The 21562-nt window shown below is 41.7% G+C and overlaps 1 protein-coding gene and 1 long non-coding RNA gene across 3 annotated transcripts in view; one reads left to right on the top strand and one right to left on the bottom strand.

The window, feature by feature from the left end:
* Positions 1 to 413: 413 nt before the first annotated feature.
* LOC135269936 (uncharacterized) lies at positions 414 to 2030 on the bottom strand. Its single transcript, XR_010338183.1, has 3 exons — positions 1948 to 2030; positions 878 to 935; positions 414 to 523 (listed from the first exon to the last, which is right to left on the bottom strand). It is a non-coding gene; the product is annotated as an uncharacterized LOC135269936 (long non-coding RNA).
* A 642-nt stretch (positions 2031 to 2672) lies between these two features.
* RASGEF1B (RasGEF domain family member 1B) overlaps positions 2673 to 21562 on the top strand; it is a 605535-nt gene continuing 586645 nt past the window's right edge. Inside the window, exon 1 of one of the 2 annotated variants that reach the window (XM_012447000.3) lies at positions 2673 to 2789. In XM_012447000.3, the coding sequence (XP_012302423.2) occupies positions 2721 to 2789 (69 nt within the window). In that variant the 5' untranslated portion in view covers positions 2673 to 2720. The remainder of the gene's footprint in view (positions 2790 to 21562) is intronic. The other variant, XM_012447001.3, reaches the window with a different exon arrangement.

The following is a 21562-nucleotide window of genomic DNA, read 5'->3' as shown; positions in this document are numbered from 1 at the left end:
GGACCTCAGACTTACAGCTGCAAGGAACTAGATTCTCCCAACAACCTGAATGAGTTTGGAAGTGGCTTCTTCCCAGAGACTCTAGGTAAGAGCACAGCCTGGTTGGTTTTAACCTTGTGAGACTCTAAGCACAGAACCCACTTGAACCCACAGACTTCTAATCTACAGAACTATGAGATAATAAATGGGCATTATCCTGAGCTGCTAAATAGTGGTGATTTGTTATGATAGCAATAGAAAACTAATATAAACCACTTGTGGTAGTTGCCTTTATTATTAAACCCATTTTGCAGATGAGAAAACTGAAGTACAGAGAAGCAAAGTCACTTTTCTAAGTGTCACATTTATTAATTATATCTTAGACAATTTTGTGCTGCTATAATAGAATACCACACACTGAGTAATTTATAAAAACAGACATTTATTTCTTACATTTCTAGAGGCTGGGAAGTCCAAGATCAAGGTTGGCATCTGGTGAGGGCTGCTATCTGCTTCCAAGATGGTGCCTTGAATGCTGTATCCTCTGGAAGGGAAAAATGCCACTGCATCCTTACATGGCAGAAGACAGGACAGGAGGGGTGAACTCCCTTCATGAACCCCTTTTATAAGGGCACCCAATCTCATTCATGAGGGTGGAGCCCCCATGACTCAATCACTTCCCAAAGGCCACACCTCCAATACTGTTGCACTGGGGATTACATTTCAACATGAATTTTGGAGGGAAAAATTCATATGTCAATCCATAGCAGTATCAGAAATGGGATTTAAATGGAGGTAGTCTGCCCCCAGAGCCCATGACACAGTGCCTGAGGCATTCATAGGTCTTTATTACACATTAGTTTTCTTCTATTTCCGTTTTAGTACAGCCTGGGGGTACCTTGCTGCCACATTTCTTGATTTTGCTGCTGGGGGTTAGCTGGTGGTGTGGCAGCGTTCTGGAAAACAGAGAATAAATAAAAATAACTTACTTAGAACATTAGTTTTACTCATGGGGGGTAGGTCTTTTTGTTTTATAACAAGCCTGAATATTTCATAGGGTAGAATGCAGAAGATAAAACCGATAGCCAAAAAAGTTTGAGAAGCACTGAGATGGCATATTCAAATTAATTTAGTGTGACATCTTTCCTCTTTTATCCCTTAAATTCACAGTGAATTTGCTGCACCAGCTAGAATTCTGGAATGGCAATTAACGAAATCGAGACCCAGCTATTTATCAGCATCCATCTTCTGTTCATCCTGTCCAACAGGCATTCGTAGAGTGTCCACTCCATGCCCTGGGTGTCACTGATACAGTATGACTTCAAGTAATAAAAACTTTTCTAGTTCTGTTTCCTTGCAAATAAAATCAGGTGATTTGACACAACTTTCTCTAGGGTCATATCTGTCACCAAATCTAGTGTTTTCTCAGTCCTCATAAGTTTACGTCAGCATTTTTTACATAGTAGGGCCATGTTTCTCAAAGTATAGCCTGGGGTACCATCTACATCTGAATCTCCTGAGATGGCCCAGGATCAGAATCAAAATCACTGGATCAGAAACATAGGTTGGGGGCCCAAGACCTCTCATTTTAAACATGCTGTATAGGTCATGCCATTCTTATGCACGTTAAAGCTTGAGATGTACAGCTATGGGGGTGCAGAATAAATACATAATACAGGCCTGGCCCTAAAAATGTCTTTTTAAATGAAAAGACAAGCCTTACACGTTTGAGACAAGCTCAGGAGCCGGGATTCTCGCTCCTGAACTTCAGTGAATCTTTTTCAGGTTTTGTTTCTTTCCCTCCCCAGTTTGGAGGGAAAAACAGGGCCACACCTGTCTCAGTCACCTGGCTGTGCCGGTCCTTGGCTCTTCTTGCCGGAGCTAAGGACAGGGCGGGAGCTGTGATCTTGGAGCGTATCCGGCCCAGGCCCTAGTGCATACAGTCACCTTTCCCTTTTGGGGGCTTACCTGGGCCTGCCCGATTCACTGGTTTGGGATAATGTGAGAACAGGAGGGGGAGTTCCTCCTCCGAGGCTTCAGGAGCCTTTTCCCTTTCCCAAAGGAAGGGCGGGGCGGCGCCGGCCGGTGCGGGAGCCCCTGCGGGCGGCTTGCTCCCGGCTGCAGCGACTCTCCCGGGTCAGTCAGCGGAGCGAGGCGGCCGCCTTTCCACCTCCGTGAGCGCTGCCGAGGGGAAAACTGGGGCTCGCATCCACAGACCTTCCCCCGCCCCGGCCGCCCGCTCTACCCTGGAGCTTCAGGTATCTGCTCCCGCCCGGCGGAGTCGCCCGAGTGGCCCTGCCCAGGGGCGGGGCGGGCCCGTCCCTGCGCCACGGCGCTGCGCCCGCCGGCGGCCCTTGCCCGTGCGCGGCGCCCGTCCTGCGGCGCCGTCGGCCCGCCCGCCACCCCCTCGGCGGGGCCCTTCCCTTTACTATGGTAATAGTGACATTCAGCGGGAAAGGCTAGCGCGGCGGCGGCGGCGCCCCTGCTCCCGCAGCGCGGGGCTCTGGCCGCTGACCCAGCTGCGCCCACTCGCAACGTTGGACGCCGGGGGCGGGCGGCCGCCGCTCTCTCCCGGCCCGGCCCGGCCCGGGCCCTCAGCCGCAGCCGCAGCCGCGGGGCAGCCCCCAAGCCACGGCCCCGGCTGGCGTGCGGGCTGCAGGCAGGATCCCGGCGCTCGGGCTCTGGCGCGGGGTTAGGACAGAAGCGGCGCGTCGGGAGGGACCCTGCCTCACCGCTTGTATATGGCAAAGTTTCTCGCCGAGCTCCTGGGCTGCACGTTGCCGAGCAAGGGCGCCTCTCCCATGTTTGAGGTAGGTGGAGGGTGTGTCCCCTGAGGGACCCCTGGCCGGCCCGCGGTCCCCGCGAGTTGACACGTGTGCAGGCTCACCTGCCTGGTTTCCACCTGGCCATGGGGGCGGGGCTGGCAGGGGAGGAGGGCGAGGAGGAGACCCGGAGCTTAGGAGCCCGGATTCTGGCTCCTGAACCTCAGTGAATCTTTTTCGGGTTTTGTTTTTTTCCCCTCCCCAGTTGACAGGTGAACACGTTTTCTGTCAATCTGGCTGAGTTCTGCCAGTTGCTCTTTACCTAAAATGCCAGGATGTCTAAAAATGAGCAGTATCCTGCAGTCCTCTTTGCTGCCTACTTTGTTTTTTCCTTTTAGTCTGAAAAACAACAGAAAAATCTTCGGGCAAAAGGTTTCCACCTTCTTACCTCCTCCAACTGCTCCCCTCCCCCAATCTCCCGCACAGCGCAAACTCCATTTAAGTTAACTTGTATCTTCTGTGAGTGAGATACACCAGGGATGAGGAGGGTTAAAAAGGGATTTGCCAAATCAGGTGAACAGACGGCAATTCCTAAGGCAGGTTCGTCTGATTGCTCACACCTGCTTGCGGTGGCAGTGCTGCTGCGGTGAGGCAGCTTCGCACGGAATCATTTAGGAGAGGGCTGGCTGGCTTTCCTATACTGACCACTCAGTAGGGAGAGTTTCATGCTGTGGAACCCCACCCCGGCCTCATCTCTGCGGTGAGAACAGAAAGTGTCCTTTGTCTCTTTACCCTGCCCTTCCTCAAGAGACTGCCTGACACGCCGGCCTGACGGACTCGGCCAGGTTAACCAGTGCTGCTGGCCGCGTTGCACTGCTCTCCTCTCTCAGTCACAGTCACGGTAGCCTGACGACTTTCCAGGCCAGCCACTCCAGGAGCTGCCCCAGCCTTCCCTGTCTGCAGTTTCCTGACTGGCCAGAGAAACACAACTTGGTCTCTTCTCTGGTGAACGCAGGAGTTTGTCCTTCAGCAAGGCTCCTCTTCAGGTTCCAGACTCTTAATATGTTCCCTGGCTGCTGGTGAGTCTCTTCTCACCTTTGGCACCTGTAGCTGTTCTTACCTTCTGAGATTTTAGGATCACATACCTTTGATTTTGAAGCTCAAATTACCCAACCCATAACCTCCACTGTGTGACAGAATGGCTTTTAAGCAGGGAGATCCCAATAGTAGGTGATAAGGAGGAGCTGGGAAAACGAGAGTGGTGTGGGAGAAACCAGGCTGAAAGGCTTGGGCAGTTGGTAGCCTGAAACCTATAAAATAATGAAGAACCTGGAAAAGTTGTTTTCCAGACCTGCTGGGAAAATTAACTGTCACCTTTGGCATGCGACATCACTGCCCATTTGCTGGTCTGTGAAGTGTTATGTAGCATTTGGGGGTCGCTCTGGAGACCTGAGATACTCCCTTAAATTGCTTTTCTCTTTGGCTTTCTCTTCACTTGTGTTTGGATTTTTGTTCTTAAATCACCAAACATGCCCAGCGATTTTGGTTGTGTATACTGCCTTTTGGTTATATATTTGGTTGAATATTTCTGCTGCTTTTATCCTCCAGCCAATAGATGCCCCATCTTGATTTTTCAGAATGATTGGCTCCCAATCATTCCAGAGAGGAGGCAGCCTATAAAAACTAGCCACAGACATATTTAGACAATTAAAAAAATGAGCAGCTGTTTTGTCTTTGAAGAGTTCCCAGGAAAGGGAATTCCCTCAGTCCTTGGTCACGCCTCATGTCTTGTTCTGTGTTATTTTCCACCCATCTAGATTCAGGAGCTATTTGTAGCATTTGCCTTCTCTGTCTTTTTACAAAGGATTGAGTCATTATTGGCTGACTTGACCTAACACATCCCACCTAGGTATTGTTCTTAATCAGTATTGCTGGACAATCTAGGTAATCATCCCTTTCCTACCTCTGGGGAAAATCAGTGCCCAAAGATGAAGAACTGAGTTAGGAATGTGCTTGAGGATGCTGGGTTCTCAGGCAATAGCCCCTTCAACACACTGTCGCTCATAAATGAAGAGGCAGTCATTCGGGAAGGAAGGAGAGAGAAATGTGTAAGAAAGATATTCTTAAACCTTTCTAAATATTCATTTCCAAAAGTGAAAGTGCTAGGACACTTGAGAGAAATTTAGGCAGCTTTTCATTTTCACCAAATGCTCCAATTCTAACTTTGGTTATCTTTAATTTCAGAGAGATCAGGAGAAGAGATGGATGTTTTTCTAATGAATGGCCTTTGGTTTCATTTTGGTTAGAATGTGGACAAGAATGTAGTTTCCTCCCACTCAGGCCATTTAGGTTTGCACAGAGGATATTCACCCTGAGAACTGAATCTGGGACCTCTTAATGTGTTTGCAGTTGTCTGGCAAGAGGGAGCAAATGACAGGTTATAGAGAAAATAGGGCCAAAAAAGTCACTGTGGTTGAAAAGGAGCTCCAGTGTGTGCCTTGCGGCACGGAGCATGTATACCGGAAACACAAAGTGTTTTAATGATCATTTTATTACCCTTTTGCTTTATTTTATCTTAGTAAAGTATTTCAGTTTGCACACCAAGTTGTTGAGAACAATTAAATTTCTAGAAAAAAGCAAAGGATCTTGTTTACCCCAGGACCATGGCTGTGCCCTGAGCACTGGTCTGGATATTTGGAATAATGATTGTGCCACACCAATGCAGAGCACCTACAGAAAGAGTGGGCTTGCTGTGTTTTCTGATGTCCAGAAGCATGCAGGCAGGTGGGTTTCAGACCTTGCAGGTCCCTGTGTGCTTGAATGGATGGATTGATGTCTGGCCCTGGCATCCATTCCTCCCCAAGAAGCTCTGAATTATGAACCTGACCTCCCCCTCCAGCCCCAGTCTTGCTTTTCATGGTGACTTAGTAGCATTTGGGGTGGTAGTCAGTGATGGTGTTTGAGTTCCAGGACAGGAAGTGGTGGGAAAATAATATAGTCAGAGGCTGTTACTTTTTCATCTTTTGTGCCCCTCTTCCCTCCAATCCACAAATCCGCATTTTTATTTTCTTGTGTGTGTTTTTTTTTTTTTAGACGGAGTCTTGCTCTTTGCCAGGCTGGAGTGCAGTGGCACAATCTTGGCATACTGCAACCTCCGCCTCCCAGGTTCAAGTGATTCTCCTGCCTCAGACTCCCAAGTAGCTGGGACTACAGGTGTGTGCCACCACATCCAGCTGATTTATATGTTTTTAGTAGAGATGGGGTTTTACCATGTTGGCAAAGATGGTCTCGAACTCCTGACCTCATGATCTGTCTGCCTCAGCCTCCCAAAGTGCTGGGAGTATAGGCGTGAGCCAGCACGCCTGGCCAATTCTGCATTTTTAAATCCCTGTTATTCTTCATCATCTTACCTGGTGGTACACCTTTAAGAAGCCAAATTCATTGGGCTGAACACGTAGAAAAGGGATGTTTAATTCCATACCACTATTCATGATTATGGTCTCCAGAATTGACAAACTCATGTATACTGTCTGTGTTTTTGCATTGTTTTCTGTCTCCACTTGTACTACTGCCTAACTGTGACAATACATGATAACTATCAGTTATTGCCTACTCTAGGCCAGGCATTGTTCTGAAGGCATACTATACATGGATCGCAGCTATCCTTTACGTAGTCTCATGATATAGGTGTTAACAACCATGTGTTACAGATGAGAAGATTAATGTTTAGAGAGCTTAGTTTGCTTAAGATCACTCTTGTAATGTATGCTGGAGAGAGGATGCAAACACAAGTCTGCTTTATCTCAAAGTTCACTCACCTTCTCCAACTATAGTTACTTGATATTCTGCAGTTTGTTTTGTTTTGCTTTTTGTTTTACCTTTTGTTTTGTTTTTTAGCTTCATTCTTAGATATATTCTTTTTGGAAGAAGGAAAGACAATCCCCTATTCTCTCACTGCCCTGACTTTGTTACCATTGAGATGTGTATCAGTCAGTTTTCACACTGCTATAAAGAAGTACCCAAAAACAAAAAAAAGAAAAGAAGAAACAAAAAGAAGTACCCAAAACTGGCAATTAATGAACAAAAAAATTTTAATTGACTCACAGTTCTGCATGACTTGGGAGGCCTTAGGAAACTTTCAATCATGGCAGAAGGTGAAGGGGAAGCAGGCACCTTCTTCACAAGGTGGCAGGAAAGAGAGAGACAGCAAAGGGGGAAGAGCCCCTTATAAAACTATCAGATCTCCTGAGAACTCACTATCATGAGAACAGCATGGGGGAACCACCCCCATGATCCAATCACCTCCCACCAGGACCCTCCCTTGACATGTAGGGATTATAATTGGAGATGAGATTTGAGTGGGGACACAGAGCCAAATATATCAGGATGGCACAAATGTCTTATTCCCAGAGACATTTAATCAAAGGCTGATCGAACTTGAAGTTGTTAAGGGCAGATTCAAGTTCAATTGCCATGGTGATTTATAGATAGCTTCTATTTATTGAGCATTTCTGTGTATTGGCTTGTTTTATCACCCCAATGATGCGGTAAGTGATATTGTCATCCCTGTTTTGGAAATGAAGAAGCCAAGGCTCAGAGTGGCTACATGAATTGTCCAAGGTCACTCACCTACTAAGTGTCTGATCTGGAAGGTAAATCCTGGATTCTGGTGCCACAGTGCTTTGCTAGCTATCCGTATTGACTTACCTGGTTTTGTAGCCTCTGATTTTTTGTCTCATCTACTCTATCTTTAGTACTATTACCAAAATCATCTTTCTAAAAGCCCAACTCAACATGGTGCCCATTTACTTTCCACAAATGCTTAATTTTTTTAAGTCTGGCATGGTGGCTTATGCCTACAATTCTAGCATTTTGGGAGGCCAAGGCAGGAGGATTGCTTGAGGCCAGGCTGGGCAACATAGTGAGACCCTGTCTCTACCAAAAAAAAAAAAAAAAAAAAATGGCCAAGCATAGTGGCGTGTGCTTGTAGTCCTAGCTACTTGGGAGGCCAAGGCAGGAGGATCGCTTGAATCCACAAGTTCTTGAGCTTGCAGTGAGCTATGATAGTGTCACTGCACTGCACTTCAGCCTGGTGACATAGTGAGACCCTGACTCAAACCCAGTTTTTTAAAGTTTTATATATTTATTTTTTAGAGATGGGATCCAGCTATGTTGTTCAGGCTAGCCTTAACCCGCTGGACTCAAGGGTTCCTCAAGCCTCAGTCTTTAGAGTAGCTTGGACTACAGGCGTGCACCACTGCACCAACTACTTACCCCAGTTCCATTAGTGGTTCACCACATGTGCAGATTCAACAGGGTATGCAGACTTCCTCCACAGTATGGTCACTGCCTGGTTAACTTGCCTAATCGTTCCTTCCTATCTTTATATTCCTAATATTCTAGCAAGTTTACTCCCATTTCTTGATTATGTTCTCTCACTTCCAAGCTGTTACTCTGCCCAGAATATTCTTCCCCTAATAGTCATCTATTGAAGTTGTATCTTTCTTCAAGGTTCAGCTCAAATCTTACTTCCAGATCCACCCATCTTGAACAATATCCAGCCTCTACCAGAGGCCCACTGAATATTTTATGTGTGTGTGTGTTTTCTGAGACCTTGGACAACTTCCTCTTTGAATTTCTCTAAGCTCCAGTTATGTCTTCAATGGGGATAACAGTAGTGCTTAATGCAGGGTGGTGACTGTTAAACGAGTTATTGCCTGTGAAGCACTTATTTAGAATAGTGCTCAATACGTGTTAATTGTTGAGGCTCTTGCATGTGTCTCTGTCCTCTTCAGTGTCAGGAACCATGTATTTCTTAATTCTCTAGTACCTGGCATGTATTTTGGACACAGTTTTGCATCAAATAAATGTCTGATGGATCAAAGTGATTTTTTAACCCTTAACATTCATAATTTTCTTTGCCTTTACATTATTTACTGTTTTTCTCAAATCCAGATTTAACTGGGTACCCTGTATTTTTATTTGTCAAATCTGGTGACCCCATCTTACCTTCTCCCTCTTTCCTCTAGAACCCTGCTCCTAGAGTCCAATCCCACTTACCTGCGGAATCCTTGTTCTTACCCTTCTCTCTTTATAGCTCCTACTCTGCCCAAGATCTTGTCCCAAGCCAAGGGAGCCACTTATAGGGAATTGCAGCTGGGTCAACTGTCTGTCCACACTGCCTTACTAGTATGAAAATGTGGAAGTGAGCAAACTTCCTATTGCAGTATCAGGGCTGTGACTGAGAAGTGTGTAACTAGCATTCTATTTATTCATTCTTAATGTGTTCACCAACTCAGTCATTCATTTACTCAGCAAATCTTAAATGCTTTCTTTGTGCTAGGCACCCTATGGAAGCCTTGTTAAGAGACACTCAAACTGTTTTGACTGTGACTTATGGTAAGAAATATATTTTACATTGCAATCCTGGATGCACTGAGTTATTTATAACAATGAAATTAATTTTCAAGAATAATACTTTTCCTTATGACATGGGATATCCTCTGATCTTTGCAGTTTTAATCTTTCTTTTTTATTCTATTAAAAAATAAACTGATAAAGACCCACTAAATTGATTTCATGGGTTATGACCCACAATTTGAAGAGCACTGCTATATAGGATAAGATTCTATTTTTACTAAACAGTTTGTATTACCCCATTATCCCAGTACTATATTTATACATCATTACACTATACATTGGGAGATTCTTGTTGTCTGTCTTGGGAAACCAGTCACCATGTAATAACATTATTTTTTGGGGGAGAAAATGTTTTCAGAGTTTCAAACTACTGACTTGCCAAACAGAATTTGATAAATATTCTGTCTCTGAACTGGGAAGCATTTGGGTAAAAGATTTGGCATGTTACCCAAACATATTTTATGGTATGGTTTTTAATTTAAACAATGTGCCTGAATTTCAATGATTTCTCTCTTAGCACCCACTAATGACAAATGTGCTCCACTGGTTGGATTGATTTCCCGGGCTACATTTTATAAATCTTTCAATTTTTATATTTTAGTTAACTCCATCCCTTCTCTCCTTAAAATGGATATACTTTCAAGCAGTTTTTTTCTTTCACTCTCATTTGCCTGTTAAAGACCTTAATTTTGCCCATTACAATTGAATAGCTGCGTTCCTTTGTCTAAGTGAATCTTGTACACTCGCATCCACTTGGTCATTCTGATGGGCTTCAAGCATCTAGAGGATGAAACTCATGATCAGACTGTTTTGAAAGCAAATAACTTGGACAAGTATGGCCATAGCTTCTCTGACTAAATGTTGGTGGATGATCAGAAGAGAGAAGTTTACTTCGAGAATAATAGCTCCTATTGCCACAGCTGGGCTGTCTGTGAGGGTCATTTGAATTTTAAGCTAATGGATACTGGGTTTGTCTTGTAAATTCACAATTCAGTTTGTTTGAGGGCCATTGGATTGCTCTACCACATCTGAGCCATTGTATATGCAGGGGCAATTCTACTTACCTTTTGTGTTGCTGCTTTTAAACTCCACATGTGGTCCTAAATGCTCGCATTTCATTTATAAGAATATTTGGTCCCATTATGATTACATCTGTCTAATGGTTTCTTGCTGAGAAACTGTTATATGATTTTTTTTTTCTTTTTTTAGTTTGATAAGGAAAGGCTGGTGTTTCAAATCTGCCAAATGGCCAGTGCTGACAGCATGTCATAGGGAGCAGGGATAGGAGTTTAATTCTTTGATGTATTTCCCTTTGCTTAGTTCTTTTCAGTTTATAATGGTGTTCTTGTGTATTATGAATTTCTTTACTTTGCATGTCTTTGATAAGATATAGTAGGTCCAATAGTGACATGCACATTAGGAGAGTTCTACCTACCTAGAGTTGCCTACTGAGGTAGCCCATAAATAAAATGGCAACTTTTATTTATCTGAATTTGTGATGAGTAGAATCTGTGCTTTCTACCCTTCAAGATTCTTAAATGTAGTCTAGGCTTCGTTCTCCAAATACCTATAATATATTAAGAGTATCTTATATTCCTTTCAAGCCCCTACATTTTCAAACCAAAATGGAAGCCTCATTTTCCTCCTGGCATCCACCTGAAACCCAGTTCTCCTTTCCAACTCTATTTCAGCCAAAAGTGCCCATTTTCTTTTCACCTTAAGTAGCACTTTGGTGCCATCTTTGCTTTTTCTCCCTTTTCCTCCATGGACAATTTGTCAGTGACTCCTGCAGATTCTTTCTTGGATTTATACCTTTCTTTTTATCCGTATAACTCTTCATTCACTGATCTGACAAATGTTTATTGAATGTCTGCTATGACCTAGGAGCAGTAGGGCCCAGAGAGAATTTCATAATAAGTGACTAATTGTTTTTCTTTCCTCAAGTCTTACTTCTCTCGACTCTTCCTGAATAAACTGCTATTATACCACAATGCCTTTTCATCATCACTTTCCTGCATAAGAGTCTACATGACTTCCTATTTCCAAAGGGTCAAGTCCCTAAATTCTGCCTAGATTATTTCTAAGGTGTTCTAGTAAACGTCTCACCCTGCCTAGCCAACTTTATTTCCTGCCATTGATTTTCTTCAAGGATCCTCACATGTTCAAATACAAATTCTTGCCTTTGTTTATGCTATTTGGCAGTCCTCTAACATGACTTATGTCCATTCTTTCTGCTCTTCCTTAACTGAACCCTACGTAATCTTCAGGGCCATATCAAAGAGGCAACCCTCCATGAAGCATTCCCCAATATAGCAAAGAAACTCAGAACATGCAGGCTGAGGAACATATATTTGACTTCCAATCCTGTCTCCTCTACTTCTCAGCTATGTGACCTTAATAAAGTAAGTTACTTCTTTGTGCCTCAGTTTTACTTTCTGTATAATAATAATAATGATAACTATTTCATTGAGTTGTCATAAGAATTAAAGTGGTTCAAATAAAATACTTAGCATAGTGTCTGGAATATAGTAATTGACAAATAATATGTATAATAATTATTATAAATTTCCCCTTGACCCCAAACTCTGAATTATTCCTCTTCTTTGACTATCTTAGAACATATTGTATACTTTTCTGAATGTTCTGCACTGCTGAGAAAAACATAGGTGCTAAATCAATGCTTATTAATTTTGAAAACATGCCTTGTGCTGCTTTAGCAGAATCTAGGAACCAGTTTATTTCTGAATATATTTAATTATATTTCATGAAAATGTGACAGCCGCTGTCCTTTAGTGATCCCATCTCTGATCTATGGGATGTGTATTAATGTTAACTTAGGCAGCAGTTGTGTAAATGATGATAATGTACTTTTATATACAACTGTGACAGAAGCAGTACTTGAAAAATGTGCCAATTATAAATGCCACTTAAATGAAATTCAACCATAGTTTGCAATATAATTAAATACAGAGTATTTTTTATTTTTCAATTGGGTTGCAAACATGTATCCTCAATGTAGGTCAAGTGAAGCGAATCCATGCCATAAGTCAAGATTTTATTAATCAGACTTTTGTTTTCCATGCCGTTGGTGGAGGATTCTGGCTGGAAGTCAGGTTAGATTACTCCAAAAGTAATTTACTCCAAAGAACACTTACCCAGTGGGTTTCCGTATCATATTTCCAGTGGGAAAGTAATGATGCCCTACTTCTCTGGAAGCTCTGTTGGGTGCCTGGAGACATGGGAATTTACTTTCATGGAGATTATCTGAACTTGACTGTAAGTCAAGTGAGGGTACCTACAGGGAGGCACAAGGGGCTGAAAACTAAAGAATGACAGTGTTACCAATTGCAAAGAACCTGCATGGGGAGTCCTTAGACCTGGATTTGGAGTCTAGACCATCTCCTCACAAGTTGTGAGCTGTTGGAGGAAATCTCCTTACCTCTCTAGTGTCAGCTTTCATAGCTTGAAAATCAAAGTATCAATATTCAATTTGCTTCACTCACAGAAAGTATGTGAGGCTCTAGTATGGTAGTAAATGCAAATGACTTTATAAAATGTCAGGCATTACACAAATGTAAATTGTCATTACTGATTCAGTAATGATGAGAACAGAAACATAAGGTGTATACTTGGCATCCTGGGCATGCAGGAGCTTGCTGGGGAATGGATTGTTAGGGGTGGTATATAAATGATGAAGGATCGAAATGTTTCTATTTGAAGGGTAGAGAAGGAAAGATGAAGCAGTCAGAATTTTCAACTAGAGCTCAAGGTTTATGAATCCAATGCTCAGGTCACCAAATAGGCATCTCATCTTTCTTCGAAAAGGTGTTTTGGAATGCTTAGGAACTTTGGTGACAGGCTGAATTTCAGGCAGCCTTAAGATGCTATGGTTTTATTTTATGGAGATTTTTTTCCTAGAATTATGTTATTCTGTTTAGACTATGATTGCGAAGGGATATGGTGGGAATTAATCTGACCATGATTAAGACCTCAGAGGAAGGCTGCAGGCTTGAATGCATTCCTAATGGTCAGTGGAGTTTACAATTTGCCTTGGGCAGAGTCTAATTTTCTAGAGAAAGTACTTGATTTATTTTTAGTTTCTCACCATGTCTAGTATATTTTACCTTAAACAGTGCGTCCTGCCTTGGGGGAGCCCTATGGAAGATACAAAGTAGGGTAAGGTTAGCCTAGCCTTAAGCTCATAGACAGATGGGGAAGAGTGACTGCTTGAGTGGTTCATTCCCCTTTTATATGTAGGTCCCCACAATGGCTGTAACCACCGAGGCATATGACAGGTTCATATGTCTCTTACTTTGAATCTTCATACTTAGCTTTTGTGAAACTGGGTTAGGCATAGACATCTCTGGGATTTAATTTCTTCTCTGTAAAGTTGATGTTTTAATAGATCCTACCTTATGAGGTAGTAAGGTAGTGTATGTAATGTACTTAGCTCAGTATCTGTGACATAGTTATTCATAACAGCAATAATTTGTCTACCAAACTAGTCCTGGAGCATCCCATGGTTTTAATCTTTAAAATTCTTATTAGTAACTATCTAGAATTGTGCTATTACTTGCAATAGGCACAACTGTATTGTAGTCAAGGGGAAGGGAGGGAATAGAGTATAGAGAAAAGGAATAGTGAGCATTAAAAAAAAAATCTGAATTGTTGGGTCAGAAATTCCATTTCATTCTTTGTTCCAAGTGTAATGCCAACTTTGTTATTAGAACCATGTTAAAACTTTCTTCTAAGAGTTCAAAATACTTCCATACTTACCCTTTTATATCTGTGACTACTGATGCCTAGAAGGAAAAATAACACACTCGACATTCTCCAGGCAGTCCCTATCTGGTAAATGAGAACTTCTCAAGGATCAGTAAGTAGAAGTAACAGAGGCAATGTTCCTAGATGGTATTAAAAAATTTCCCAGAGGTATATAATACATTTATAATGGAGGGCCCCCTTGCCATGTCAGAGCTGAGATTTGTCTATGTCCATTGTATGACAACCTCTGGAGTCTGTATGTAGCCAGATAGTTACATAGATATTAAAGTACTTCCTGAGAACTCAACTTTGACTAGGTTTAAGAATAAAATTCTATCAACATAGGGGAGGAGGGATATCAGTGACAGAAGACCAATTGGAAGGGCTGCTGGGCTAGATTCAGAAACAGGGTCTGAGGGTCTAGGATTATAGACTGCAGAAACAGATAGTGGCTGGTGTTTGAACTCCCTCCTCTTTCTCTCTGCCCCCTGAGTCTAGTGCCCTGTGCCAGGAAAAACAGCTTAACATATCATGACCCAAGCAACCCTGCCACAGTGCCCTTTCAGAGAGCAGAATCAAAGGAAGCAGCTTTTTCAATGCAAGGGAGCACTGGTGGCCTGGGCAGAGCAGTCATGGGCAGTTTGCTGCAGGGGTGGTAGGGGTGCACAGAGCACCTGGAGCCAGCCTGGTCCAATGGCTGCCTGGATTGTTTCAAGTGCTTACATGACATAATTCCCCCAGAGGACACCTCCTGACACCAGAGGGAGGAGGGATCCTTGGAAGAGAATTTTATATTCTTAGGGTGGGAGTGCGATTATGTGGCTAACACTATTTGAGTGTAAGTGATAAGGTGACTTCCTTCGTAATTGTATTTGTGTACATAAAATGGGTCCATATAATCCTGTCAACTTCCTTCTTTCCTATTCCATTCTTGAATCAGTGTTTCCCACAGGTTACAGGTTGGTCTTTTGTGAAATCGAATCCTCCACTGATACGGTTTGGCTGTGTCCCCACCTAAGTCTCATCTTAAATTCTAGTTCCCACAATCCCCACATGTTGTGAGAAGGACCCAGTGGGAGCTAATTGAATCATGGGGGCAGTTACTGCTATGCTGTTCTCATAATAGTGGGTGAGTTCTCACAAGATCTGATGGTTTTATAAGGGGCTCCCCACCCCCGCATCCCCATCCCTGCTCATTCTTCTTCTTCCTGCTGCCATGTGAAGAAGGACTTGTTTGCTTCCCCTTCCACCATGATTGTAAGCTTCCTGAGGCCTCCCTGGAACTGTGGAACTGTGAGTCATTTAAACCTCTTTCCTTTATAAATTACTCAGTCTCGGGTATGTCCTTATAGCAGCAGGAGAACAGACTAATACATCCACCAAGCCATTTTTTTCTCACAACGAGCTTACTTTTGATGTTCATTTTAACCACATTTTATATGTGTTAAAAAGTATTGTTTGTCTGTTAGGAGAAAGTGGGGTGGTCTGGAGAGGTCAGTCACACACATAGCCACATGCAGACAGAAGGACAGACAGACAGGCACACAATGATTTGCAACTGAAATGGCCATGATGATTAAACCACATCATGACCAGTAAAGTGACTCAAGAAATCTCACTGATTTTATTTACCAACTTTGCTCCAGACCTTAAACATGCTTGTGTACCTGAGGCCAACCTCACAGGATACTTCTCAGAGGTTAACAAACTGAACTTACTTTCCTTTAGAAAGGGAGTTTCTCTTGTGCCTTTTTCTTGTCCTCCAGCTTAGGGAGTTCCTTTCTAAGAATCTGTGACATAGCTATGTGCAACTTCGTTTTTTCCATCTTACTCTGCAAATAGAAACTGATTTCATTTTTTCTCATGTATAAAGAAATAGTGCATCTGATTTCACAAGCCAGAAAGAAATGATTGGAAAGCATCCAGTCAAGCCCTGGGGAACTCCCTAAAATTACCCTCTACCTTATGGACTATCCAGATTGTTTGTATGTGTGGCTGGGGAAGATGGAGGCAGGGAAGAGGGACTTGGGAAATACAATTTTCTCATGCCCAGATGCTGAGAGCATGTCAGATGGCTGGGTGAGTACTCCTGATGCCTCCTGTGATTTTTAGGAGTCTATTTGCTTGGTGCCAGGTTTGCATGTCCAAGCAGCTGGGCAGACCCTCGGGGTTCCTAGTCAATGCAGCTCTGTCTCTCTGCATGTTGTGTGGACTTTCCTTACATGTGAATACTTCCTAGACAAATGGGGGGACTTTTCTTGGCCTACCTTGGGTTGCATTTTTGATTTGGAATTGCTGTGGGTTGGAGTGACTAAGAAATGCTCTCATTTTGCAGAGTTGATGGGCAATAAACAATATTAATGGTTCTTTAGAATTTATCAAAGCATCTTATATACATTATTTTACTAGAAACAGAAATGTCAGGGAGCTATTTTATCCTATGTACAGATGGAAAACTAAGGATCAAAGAATTAAGAAATATTAGCAATTGGAAAAGAGCTTGAGTCTAAAATTGTTTAATCAGTTTTGCAGATAATTAATTTACCACCTTTTTCCATGTAAGCTTTCCTTCTTAATAGGGTAATGGTTATCAGGGATTGGGGTGGGAGCAGGAAATGGGAAGATGTAGCACAAAGGATACAAACTTGCAGATATGTAGGATAAGTAAGTCTAGAGACTGAGTGTACAACATGCCGTTATAGTTAATAATGGCATTTTTGTGAAGAGAGTAGATTTTACATGCTCTTACCCCCCTCCCCACACACAAAGGGTAACTGTATGAGATGATAGATATGTTAATTTGATTGAAAGCAGTAACTATTTCACTATGTATAAGTACATCTAAACATCATGTTGTGTACCTTAAATATATTCAATAAAAAGATAGCACTAGAAAATCATCACCAATTGAAATCATTAATATGAAATTTTTGAAAATCACAAAGTATTACAAAAATATAAGGTATCTATCTCAAATAGAGTTTAGGACAATGCGGGGTGCACCTAAATGCCATAAAATGTTATTGTTATTTAAATGAAAAATTTCATCATTAGTAAAGGGCCTTTACATTTCTGGCCTTGCTCATTTATGTGAATACAAATAGGAGCAGCTTTAATGATATGTTTCCAAAATCATTCCCAAGGCTTTTCTGTCTCACAACATTAGTATAAATCACATCTGTCATTTCTGACCATCTCCATCTCTTCCTTTGATTTCATTATATCACCGGGTGAAGAGTACCCAAGCTATGAACTGTAGAGAATAGTTATATTTTTCTCTCTGGACAAATTATTCCTAAGGTGCAGCTGGTTGGGGTGATGACCCAGGATTTTATGTTATGGAATCTTCTGTTCTGCTGACTGAGAGGATTATCAGTGGTAGAGAATAATCAACACATTTCATGGGACAGTGCTTTGTGGATTTTGAAGCACTTTCACCAAATCTCTCTTAACAGCTTTTGATACTTTATTATTCCCATTTGATAGATTTAGAAGCTGAGGTCCAGAGAGGTAAGGTGAATGTACTGACATAACAACAGGCAGAAACTGATGCAGCTAGGACTTGAGCTCTAGGTCTTCTGTTTCCAAGTTCTTTCATTCCTTCTAGGGTAACCTAGGTGTTAACTGTGTTCTCTCACCAGTATAAGGAGGCAAGCAAGACTCATATACATTAATCATCTCCGTGATGACTTCAACATCACCAAAGCAAAGAGGTGACACTTCCCACTTTCTGTATCTAAGGCTGCCCTTTAGTGATTATCCTCTAGAGTTTAACTTTGAATCATTATTCTCACCTGACACTATCTGTGTGACCATAGACAAGCTACCTAACAACTCTAAGCTTCAGTGTCTTCATCTGTAAGGTGGGGACAGTGGTTATTATGAAGGTTTAATGAAGAAATATATGCAAAGTGTTAAGCACTATGCCTGGCATGTAATTAACATTAGGTGCTACCTCTCTTCTTATTTTTCTTGTTTTCTACTTTATGACTGGGCTTGATTTACAGGTTAGCCAGGTTCCTCGTGTATTAACATTTTTGGAGGGGCAGGTATTCAGTGGACATGTGATGAGGGTGAGAAAGGCCTAGGAGAAGACACCTACTATAGACTTTGTCCTCAGCCCACATGGAAACCAAATTAGACTCCAGAGCACTTGCGGTGATAGAAGATTGGTTCGATTTTTTTTCTTGGTAAATAAACCAGTGTTTGTTTTCCTTTGTGACGTCTCTTGCCCACCACATACAATGTGCTATGCTGATTGTTCGTTGAACAAGTTTTTACATAGTCCCAATTATGTGTTCCATATGTGTACTTGTGGCTGTAACGATTACAAATAGAACAAGATGTTGTTTCTGCCTCAAGTTTACTTGAGGAGGCTTGATTTCTAAGCACAAAAATAGCGTCCTATTCTGAGCTGAGGTGTGGTAGAAAACCACTATGTCTGTTCTAGGGTAAAGATTTCATGAGCTAAGTCTCTTCCCAACATGCTTCCAAGTGCTGTGACACCACTTAAAATATTTCTTCAAAAGGAGTTCATTACAGAAGAAACAATGCTTTTCCAAATTGATGCTATAAATAGGCAGAATACATTATCATTTGTATCTTGCTACTTTCTAAGACACAAGTAATGATTAAAAATGGTAAAAAATTGAGATTATGTCTGGGGTTGTATCTGGTTGTAAAACCTTTTTCAAATAACGGTTCTTTATTGGATTTTCTGATTTTGTTTTGTAGTGCCTTAGGCAAATTACTTTCCTCATATGTAAAATGCTCTAAATGAAAAGATCTCACTGGACTGTGCTGCACATTAAATGAGATATGATGTGAAAACACTTAACTTTCACTCAGCGCCTGGCACATGGTAGCAATATGCAGTTAGCAATATTTTTCTTTCTATATTGATGAATATGCTCCTTGTCTTTCCTAGACTAGAGGTTTAAATGAAACCTGCTTTTGGAGTCCCTCCTCCTGTTGTTCACTTTTATTCTGCTATCCCCTGGAGCATTTTGATGTTGTTTACAGCTTGTCATGGCTCCTCATGCATAGCCCATCAAAGAGTTAATAATGCTGTGCTTCAACCTTTCTGGTTTGCTGGAGCTACTTAATCAGAGAAATCATTATAGCTCATTTCGTGCAACCCATTGATGTCCAGAGCAACTAATTAGAGAGAGAGAGTATAGAAAATCAATCTTTACTATAACATTGACACTTCTTCCAACTTAAGCAGTTGGTTTGCTTACATTCTTTGTGCAAACCTGTGGAGATCTAAAATTATCCCAGATGACTACCTTAAAGGGTTCTAATAGGCTCTTGGTGTTAGAATAAAGATTATTTGAACATTAAATACATAGTCAGAATTTGGAAGGGATCTAACACATTACATGAGCTCACTGGACAAGTAGTTTGCACTCATGACATCATTAAAGAAGCTCTTGGAGAATCTAGCCCATTTATAAGTAGAGGGAAGAGGATTGTGTTAGGTATTTCCTTTAGCACTGCAGTTCTTGACCTTCCCCACCACAAGTTCCAGGAAGCCAACCTGCATGAAATACAGCAGTAGAGTTCTCTTGGCCTCAGTTTCTAATTGGGTTTGGCCAATGAGGAGTTTTGCTGAGAGAAACTGGAGGCAGTGAAGACTGGGCAGGCAAGACATTTGTTGCCACTATTCCCTACATGTAGGATTTCCTTAGGCTGGCTGTGTCCCTCTACCTAAGATCACATCTCTTGTAAGGTGGTCCTCACCATACAGCCTCTCTCCAGTTTCCTGTTATTCTCCCTTCTCTTGCTACTTTAGGGTTAGTAATTGGGCATGTTACTTGCCTTAAAATATTGCACGATGTCTTGTGGTTTTCTTACATCTTTCCTGTATTTTTGTAAAGAGTCAAAGTTTTATTGAATTTTCCTTAAGTTACCTAATTTGAATATAACATCTGTTTCCTACCAGAATACTGAATGATAGAGGAACAGTAGCAACTTCTTGAAAGATCTGAGTGACCATCTGAATGACTGGTTTGTCAACAATTCTGTCAATTCATTAAAATGCTGTGTGGTTCATTATATATGCATGTAAAAGTGGATAAATTCACAACATGAATTCACAAGAATGATATATAACGATGTAATTTGTTTGGGTTGCAGTTTGTAGTTAAATGAAAAGTGATTTGGGTTGAATGAGGATATTATTAGAGCTTCTGTAAATGTCAGTCTTAAAACAGTAGAGTGTTTACAGATGTAGTAGAACACAAAATCATTGCATCCCTGCTTCTTAACTTGCAAGTGAGGAATTTGAATCCCCAAGAAGTTAGATCTGAGTTGGCCAAGGTCAGATGACTAGTATATTGGTTCATTATACTGCTAACACAAAATATTACCATAAACTTAGCATTATAATTAACCAAAATTTATTTCTGTCAGCTCTGGAGGCTGGGAAGTCCAAAATCAAGGTGCCAACAGATTCTGTGGGTCCTCACAGAAGCTGTCTTTCAGTTTAACCTCACTTGATGGAAAAGTTAAGGAGACTCTCTTAGGCCTTTTTTGTAAGAGCACGAATGCCACTCCTGAGAGCTCTGATCCCATGACCTAAGCACCTCCCAAAGTCCCAATTTCCTAACTCAATCAACTTGGGGTTGAAGATTTTAACATATGAATTTTGGAAGGACTTACATATTCAGACCATAGCAACTAGTGTGTGGCAAATATGGGTCTTAAATCTCATCTTATGACTCTAAAGCTAGTGGTCATGGATTTCCATTTGTTTTTGAAAGGGGAATTAAGTGCAAGTGAGGAATTTAAGTTTACAGTAAATCACCTGTCATGTCAACTTGGCCAAACAAAACAATGTTATGATGATATTAACACTGTTTTTAAATTTGTTTATTCATAAGAGGATTTTTTGCTGCATAGTACTTTTTGCTTTAGAAAATGTAACATACTTGTGATGAGTGATAAATTATAAAAACATTTAGAAAGGAATCCCAGTTCCCAAATATATTTTATTATTGAAAGAGTTTCCAGGGAACTGGTCTCGCTTCACTCTTTCATATTAGAAAATTACTGTATTTTCTATTGTGTATGTGGTATGTGTACCCTGAGAATTAGAGTGGTTATTACACAGAAAGTGTCAGTGTTTCTGCCCTTAACATAACAGCCTAATGCAAGGGAGATAGGGTAGGGATGATACCCAAAACTGACACAAGAACAGAAAACCAAACACTGCATGTTCTCACTCTTAAGTGGGTGTTGAACAATGAGAACACGTGGACACAGGGAGGGAAGCATCACACATCAGGGCCTGTTGGGGGATGGGAGAGCTAGGGGAGGGATAGCAGGGGGTGGGGGGATTGGGGAGAGATAACATTAGGAGAAATACCTAATGTAGATGACAGGGGCATGGATGCAGCAAACCACCATGTCATGTGTATACCTATGTAACAATCCTGCACAATCTGCACATGTACCCCAGAACTTAGAGTATAATAATAAAAAAAGATAAAAGTAAACAGGGTAAAATTTTCTGCTTAAGCCAACTGTTAGGCCTTACTAGATAACCCCTTCAATTAAAGGGTAGGGCCCTGAAGTCGAGGATGAAAATTTACATTTTTAAACAGTCTCTTCTACCTTTTACATGTAGGCAGGGA

The sequence above is a fragment of the Aotus nancymaae genome, unplaced genomic scaffold (assembly GCF_030222135.1).
Source record: "Aotus nancymaae isolate 86718 unplaced genomic scaffold, 86718_ANA_hifiasm-v0.15.2.pri h1tg000006l, whole genome shotgun sequence".
NCBI classification, from domain to species: Eukaryota; Metazoa; Chordata; class Mammalia; order Primates; family Aotidae; genus Aotus; species Aotus nancymaae.
Note: the sequence above shows the minus strand (reverse complement) of the source record. Positions and strands in the feature narration are given on the sequence as shown.